Below are 8274 nucleotides of genomic sequence, written 5' to 3' on the forward strand. Positions count from 1 at the left end.
ATATTAGGAATGGGATTTGAGAAACCATTTTAGAATTCTGACTCCCATAGTCATGAATTACTGTTTTTTAATCATTAGTGATTTGTGATGGGAGGAGAGTTAATGGTCGAATTAATCAGGATCTTTTACATATAGATAACTGAAGAAACTAACTCAAATACAGCTTAAAAATGAAAGAGGGAATTGTTGTCTAATTTAATGAAGAAATCCAGGATGTTGAACTACCTTCAGGCATGGCTTGATCCAAAGTTTGAAATGATGTCATCAGGCCTCAGCCCCCTTCTCATGGCGTTGCTCCCTCTGTACAGCTTAATTCTCGAACAGGTCACCCCACAAGTAAAGATGATCATGATGAGTCCCAGGTTTATATCTTGAAGGCTTAGCAACATCGGTGTAAAGACATCGCCTCTTTTCCAAGCAGTTCAGCAAAGTGCCAGAATGGAGTATTAATGGTTGGGCTTTGATAACATACTCACCTCTGAACCTGTCACTGAGATTCAGATTGGCCAGGTTCAGGTCACATTCCTATCCCTGATGCCCCACACAAAGCAGGTGGATTGAGTGCAGAGGAGGAGATCTCCAAGGGAAGGTGAGGGCATTGTTACTCTAAGGCTGGGGAAACAAATGCTGGACAAGCAGAAACAATAGGGGCCCATCACAGGAACACAAAATCAAGAAGACATGACTTCTGCCCTCAGGCGGGAACAGACCTGTATTGGGGAAACAACTTCAGAACAGTACAGTGACAGGAATCAATAACTGAGAACGTACATATGGAGGGTGCTGAGAGTACTGAAGCTGGCACAGTGTACAGAGAGGGCGGGTGGGGACTGCAGCCAGCTCCCTGAGGTGGAACTTCAACTTTACCACACATGCCCGCCCTGTGGGACTTAACCTCTGCAAGCCTCCTAGGTGCAGATAACCCTCAGGACCTCCTAGGTTTGTGAAAATGAAACGAGGTTATGGAAATGAAGTGCTTAGTACCATTCCTGGGACATAATAAATGCCCAGTAAACATGAGCTGAATGGGAGAATTCACAACAGGCTTCCCAGGGAAGGGGAAGCCCCATTCGAAAGGAGTGGATGCCTACAGGTAAAGAAAGAGAGGGTATTTGAGGGTCAGAGGAAGGGGCTGGGTGGGCTCACTGGGCAGAGCTCTAATAACAAGAGAAGCCATCCCCACCCCCACAGCCTTCCTCGGTCAAGTCCCTGCGCTCCGAGCGTCTGATCCGCACCTCGCTGGACCTGGAGTTAGACCTGCAGGCGACAAGAACCTGGCATAGCCAACTGACCCAGGAGATCTCGGTGCTGAAGGAGCTCAAGGAGCAGCTGGAACAAGCTAAGAGCCACGGGGAGAAGGAGCTGCCGCAGTGGTTGCGTGAGGACGAGCGTTTCCGCCTGCTGCTGAGGATGTTGGAGAAGCGGGTGAGTGCAGCCTCGAAGGCAGGGGAGCCCTGCGCTCTGCCCCAAAGAGTCAGGGGCCACTGCCCCAGGGAAGAGAGGCCAGAGCTCATGATGCATCCTACAATTCCCACCACAGCTTCCACTGAGGATGTTCCACCCATCACTCGTTCCCATCAGCAGAGGGATCCAGGAATCCCTTTGCCTACTCGACGTTATGAACCTTTCACCTGGCTGCAAGGCCCATTTACTGCATTTGTTGACGTGTTTTTGTATGCACGCCCTTACTGTTCACACATGTACTCATCATGCAGCTCTTCATGAAATACATTGGGGACCCAATCTGTGCCACAGCACACACTTTAACAGAGTAACAATAGGACACTGACCTGCCTCGGTGCCTGCCCAGGAAATCCCACAGGGCAGCCCTTGCCAAAGGAGGAGAAGGGCTGGTCACACCAGGGCCTTCTGCTAACAAGGGTGCCCTGGAGTACAAGTCTGCTGGCACCTCTGCCCTGCTATAATAAGTTTAAGGGATTTAGGGGTTGATCAAGGAGAAAAATATAACCTCAAAATGGTGTTAGCACACAAGTTTTATATTAGCTGTGCTTTTGGTTTTTTTTTTTGTTTTTTTTTTTTGGAAGACATGTTTTCTCTCTGTCGCCCAGGCTGGAGGCTGGTGGCATGATGGCTCACTGCAACCTCTATCTCCCAGGCTCTATCGATCCTCCCACCTTAGCCTCCTGAGTAACTGGGATGACAAGTGCATACCAATATGCCCGGCTAATTTTTGTATTTTCTGTAGAGATGGGGTTTCACCATGTTGTCCAGGCTGGTCTCAAACTCCTGGGCTCAATCAACCCACCTCGGCCTCCCAAAGTGCTGGGATTACAGGCATGAGCCGGCGTGCCTGGCTTGCACTACACTTTGACAGGTTTGCATGCCAGGGAAGCCCCTCACAGCATGAGACCTTCCAAAGGTGCTGGGGGCTACTGCCCGGTGTGGAGGAAGGCAAGGGAACTCCCAGGGGAGAGCTGGGGAAGAGGGGCCATCTAGGTTAGGTAGCTCTGCAGCACGATGGGGAGTCTCTGGGTCAGGGAACTCCAAAGCACAGCAGCAGCTCGGGGTCTCTTACAGGCCCAGGCTTTATCTATGGCTAGCAAGTGTTGGGTACAATTTCACAGGGTATGCCAAACTGGAAGGTTGTATATTTAAAAGTTGCTTATTTGAGCTATATTTAAAACAACTGGAAGGGTAAAAATTTGAGTGTGGCACCCAGCAGGCTTTTAAGGTCCCAACAGGTCCCGGACTGCCATGAAGAAACAAACAATATAGGGCCAATATCCAAGGGCCATTCTCTACTCCTTTATGAAAAATAACACCTGCCACTCTGTGATCACCACCCACGGCAAGAAAGACCTTTGCTAGTTCTCTCTGCACACAGCCAGACTCGCTGAGAGTACCTTACAGAGGGTGCCTACCTGAACTGTCAGGACCATCAGCTGAAATCTCAGTGCTCAGGGCAGGTGGTGATGCCCTACGGCAGGAAGATGATGCTGGACTTCTTAGGCCTGGACTGATGTGGGAGCTTCAGACTGACTCTGGCAGCTCTGAAGTTCCAGAAAAGTTTATTTCTTTCTTATTTATACCCTGTTTACTTATAAACAGGATTATAACAAGAGCATTGAGGGGAAAATAGAAAATTGGAAGGCTTGAAGGAGGAGAGGAAATAAATATATCCCAAACCTAAAGTAACCTAATAATAGTTAGTTATTATATTGATCTTTGAGCTTCCTGGTAGCCAAGGCAAAAAGAGATCAGAAAACAAATGCCTATGTGCCCTACCTTAACACTTGATCTTAGTCAAAAGACTGAGAAGTAATACGTGCCCTGACTTAAGAAAAACAAACTGAGAAAACTTGACCTTTCAAATAGTAAAAAAAAAAAAGTAACATCTATGACTTCTAACAAAGAACCATTGAAATGATGGCTTTATTTACCAAAATTCTGTCTTTGTGCAATGTTTTCAAGTATGTGGTACATGGATATTTTCGGGCTGTCTGTGGTTTGTTCTTAAAAGTGTTTGCATACATTTACATTAGGAGGAAGGGACATAGTGTTATACCCAAGCCTCTTAAGAACTACTGCATGGCTTGGGACTGGGTTTCCACCACTTCTTAGTAGTCTGACATTCAAGAAATTTCTTACTATGCTGGAGCCTCAGTTGCCTGGGTAAAATAGAGGTAATAACGTCTACCTTCCTGGGTGGCCTGAGGATTAGAGGTAGTGCACATTTCACCAGGCAGCCCTCATCTCCTCAATTCCTCAGATCCACACAGGTATTCTGTTTCCTGGCCCCAAAAATCTACTCACTCAAACAGATGATTTGAGCACTTCCCATTATGGTTCTGAAAGAAGTGGATCCCACGGGGAGCAGGAGTGAGGGTGCCATCCCTACAGGAGCCCCCTCTATTGTGATAGGGAGTTCTCCTTGCCCCTTTCTGGAGGCCCCCTCCACTGACTCAGGGCCCTGCTTGCTTTGCCCAGCAGATGGACCAAGCAGAGCACAAGGGTGAGCTTCAGACAGACAAGATGATGAGGGCAGCTGCCAAGGATGTGCACAGGCTCCGAGGCCAGAGCTGTAAGGAGCCCCCAGAAGTGCAGTCTTTCAGGTAAGCAGAGGGCCCCGACAGCCCCCTCTCCCTTTCTCAGCCAACCCACGGCCTTAGTCTTCTGTCTGTGGTCTTACTGCTCCCATGCCTTGCTCACAGAGCACTGGCTTTCTCTGTAACAGATGTTCATCCTCCGCCAAGCCATCCCTGGCGATCCATGAGCTCTGCAGCACTGTTCCCCCGGCTGTCTTTATCAGTCCCCACACAACTCGAGCTAATTTGTTAGATCCTCTTGTTTAATGAATGAGCCACCTGCTCCAGCCTTTCCTCGTAGTGTTTTCATCACTGGTAATTGTGGAGGGTTGGCTGAATGATAAATAAGCCTGTGGGTAATGGATGCTTGCTGGGCCTCCCTGGCTCTGCCTGCCACCTGCTAGGATCCCAGGGAGGTGCTTTCTTGCCATGCTGGACCCGGGTGTATTCTCGGAGGGTCCCGAATGCCATTTGGCCTGGGTCTCCCATCCACGGAGGCCCTAGCATTTAGACTTCTGATGTCCTCTCAGATAAGGTACACATGTTTGTGTATGTGCTAAAAAAAAATTCCTTTGTGGAATATAAACTTTTAAAATGTACATTTGTACAACTATCTTTGGGCATCTCTTAACTTTTTAACAAATTGAGAATCTGAAACAAACAAACATTGGAAGTGGCCCAAGGATCCTTTTAAACTCTGAGAAGCTTCTGATTTGATGTGAACTAAGGGTCATTGTTCATGCTAATGGTCTTTAAAGCAGTGGTTCTCAACCAGGCGTGATTTCTCCCCTTGCCCCTGGAACATTTGGCAATGAGCATGCATTTTGGGTTGTCGTAACTGGAGGTCAAGGATACGGCCAGCGTCTAGAGGGCAGAGGCCAAGGACGTTGCTAAACATTCTACAGTGAATGTATAGGACAGCCCCCAAGACAAAGAATTATCCTGCCCAGAATCTCAACAGAATAAGGTTGAAAACCCCTGCTCCTACTCTAAAGGGATGATCTCTCTTATAGGGAGAAGATGGCATTTTTCACCCGGCCTCGGATGAATATCCCAGCTCTCTCTGCAGATGACGTCTAATCGCCAGAAAAGTATTCCTTTTGTTCCACTGACCAGGCTGTGAACATTGACTGTGGCTAAAGTTATTTATGTGGTGTTATATGAAGGTACTGAGTCACAAGTCCTCTAGTGCTCTTGTTGGTTTGAAGATGAACTGATTTTTTAGTTTGGGTCCTACTGTTGTTATTAAAAACAGAACAAAAACAAAACACACACACACACACACACACAAAAACAGAAACAAAAAAAAAAAAACCAGCATTAAAATAATAAGATTGTATAGTTTGTATATTTAGGAGTGTATTTTTGGGAAAGAAAATTTAAATGAACTAAAGCAGTATTGAGTTGCTGCTCTTCTTAAAATCGTTTAGATTTTTTTCAGTTTGTACAGCTCCACCTTTTAGAGGTCTTACTGCAATAAAAAGTAATGCCCGGGGGACGGTAATCCTAATAGGACGTCCCGCACTTGTCACAGTACAGCTAACTTTTCCTAGTTAACATATTTTGTACAATATTAAAAAAATGCACAGAATCCATTGTTGGGGGGAGGGATTCAGAGGTGCATCCATGGATCTTCTTGAGCTGTGACGTGTTTTTATGTGGCTGCCCAACGTGGAGCGGGCGGTGTGATAGGCTGGGCGGGCTAAGCAGCCCAGTCTATGTGGGTAACAGGCCACGCTGGTCTCAGATGCCCAGTGAAGCCACTAACATGAGTGAGGGGAGGGCTGTGGGGAGCTCCATTAAGTTTTATCTCCATCAATAAAGTGGCCTTTCAAAAAGAATCTTCCTCTTGCTCTCTTTTTCTTTCCTACTCCTCACTTCATCTGTTTCCCTGATTTTTGAGTCTCCCCTTTCCAGTCATTTCTTTCCCACCCATCCTGAGTCCTGGAAACATTTATATTTTTCTTTTGCCCACTGTTTTCATTTGCTCATTAAATTAAAATGATGGCTCGGCTCATTGGGAATCCACATGCCCAAGTTAGATTGGGGATATGCTCTCTGTACTGTCTCCTTCTATGGAATTCCACCCCACCCAATGAGAGCTGACTTCACCATTTCTTCATATGAGCATCATTCTGTGTCATCCCCAACCCAGGGGTAGTAGATGCTACAGCTTGTGCTTCATGCTGCTCCTGTGGCCCCTATCCCTACCAGGGTCTATTGCAGACAATCAGAAGTCAGCTTCTAACAAATAGCAACAGCCACAAATCTCTTCCTCCTTTCTCTCTGATATTACCCTGTGCAACTTTTCTCAAAGTCTGTTGCACCACCCAGCAAAGCATGTTGCACCAGCTATATCAGAATCACCTGGGGCAGCCTATTAAATATATGGACTATTGAGACCATCCTGGCTAACACAGTGAGACCCTGTCTCTACTAAAAATACAAAGAATTAGCTGGGCGTGGTAGTGGGCACCTGTAGGCCCAGCTCCTCGGGAGGCTGAGGCAGAATGACGTGAACCATGGAGGTGGAGCTTGCAGTGAGCCAACATTGCGCCACTGCACTCCAGCCTGGGCGAGAGAGCGAGACTCTCAAAAATAAAAAAGAAAAAAAGGGCATGCCCAAGATGGCCGAATAGGAACAGCTCCAGGCTCCAGCTCCCAGTGTGAGCGACACAGAAGACGGGTGATTTCTGCATTTTCAACTGAGGTACTGGGTTCATCTCACTGGGGTGTGTCGGACAGTTGACGCTGGTCCGTGGGTGCAGCCCGACCAGCAAGAGCAGAAGCAGGGCAAGGCATTGCCTCACCTGGGAAGCTCAAGAGGGAAGGGAATTCCTTTTCCTAGCCAAAGGAAATTGAGGCACACAACACCTGGAAAATTGGGTAACTCCCACCCTAATACTGCGCTTTGCCAAGGGTCTTAGCAAATGGCACACCAAGAGATTATATCCCACACCTGGCTCAGAGGGTCCCATGCCCACGGAGCCTCCCTCATTGCTAGCACAGCAGTCTGAGATCTAACTGCAAGGTGGCAGCGAGGCTGGGGGAGGGGCATCCGCCATTGCTGAGGCTTAAGTAGGTAAACAAAGCCGCTAGGAAGCTTGAATTGGGTGCAGGCCACCACAGCTCAAGGAGGCCAGCCTGCCACTGTAGACTCCTCCTCTGGGGACAGGGCATAGCTAAACAAAAAGCAGCAGAAACCTCAGCAGAGGTAAATGCCCCTGTCTGACAGCTTTGAAGAGAGCAGTGGATCTCCTAGCACAGAGGTTGAGATCTGAGAACAGACAGACTGCCTGCTCAAGTGGGTCCTTGACCCCTGAGTAGCCTAACTGGGAGACATCCCCCACTAGGTACAGACCGACACCTCACACCTCACACAGCAGGGTACACCCCTGAGACGAAGCTTCCAGAGCAAGAATCAGACAGCAACACTCGCTGTTCAGCAATATTCTATCTTCTGCAGCCTCCGCTGCTGATACCAAGGAAAACAGGTCTGGAGTGGACCTCAAGCAAACTCCAACAGACCTACAGCTGAGGGTCCTGACTGTTAGAAGGAAAACTAACAAACAGAAAGGACACCCATACCAAAACCCCATCAGTACATCCCCATCATCAAAGACCAAAGGCAGAGAAAACCACAAAGATGGGGAAAAAGCAGTGCAGAAAAGCTGGAAATTCAAAAAATCACAGTGCATCTCCCCCTCCAAAGGAATGCAACTCATCACCAGCAACAGAACAAAGCTGGACGGAGAATGACTTTGATGAGTTGAGAGAAGGCGGCTTCGGTCGATCAGACTTCTCAGAACTAAAGGAGGAACTACGTAACCAGTGCAAAGAAACGAAAAACCTTGAAAAAAGGATGGATGAATGGATAACTAGAATAATCAATGCAGAAAAGACCTTAAAAGAACTGATAGAGATGAAAACCATAACACAAGAACTACATGACAAATGCACAAACTTCAGTAACTGACTCGATCAACTGGAAGAAAGAGTATCAGTGATTGAAGATCAAATGAATGAAATGAAGCGAGACGAGAAGAGAAATGTAGAGAAAAAAGCGTAAAAGGAAATGAACAAAGTCTCCAAGAAATATGGGATTATGTGAAAAGACCATATCTACGTCTGATTGGTGTGCCTGAAAGTGACGGGGAAAATGGAACTAAGTTGGAAAACACTCTGCAGGTTGTCATCCAGGAGAACTTCCCCAACCTAGTAAGGCAGG

At 47.3% G+C, this 8274-nt stretch overlaps 1 protein-coding gene across 1 annotated transcript in view; it reads left to right on the forward strand.

Annotated features, from left to right (window-relative positions):
- The window catches only part of WWC1 (WW and C2 domain containing 1), a 188593-nt gene extending 182706 nt beyond the window's left edge, over positions 1-5887 (forward strand). Inside the window, exons 22-23 of the mRNA XM_011997874.1 lie at positions 3949-4073; positions 5060-5887. Of these exons, the coding sequence (XP_011853264.1) occupies positions 3949-4073; positions 5060-5126 (192 nt within the window). The 3' untranslated portion in view covers positions 5127-5887. The remainder of the gene's footprint in view (positions 1-3948; positions 4074-5059) is intronic.
- The last annotated feature ends 2387 nt before the right edge of the window (positions 5888-8274 follow it).

The sequence above is a fragment of the Mandrillus leucophaeus genome, unplaced genomic scaffold (assembly GCF_000951045.1).
Source record: "Mandrillus leucophaeus isolate KB7577 unplaced genomic scaffold, Mleu.le_1.0 Scaffold115, whole genome shotgun sequence".
NCBI lineage: Eukaryota > Metazoa > Chordata > Mammalia > Primates > Cercopithecidae > Mandrillus > Mandrillus leucophaeus.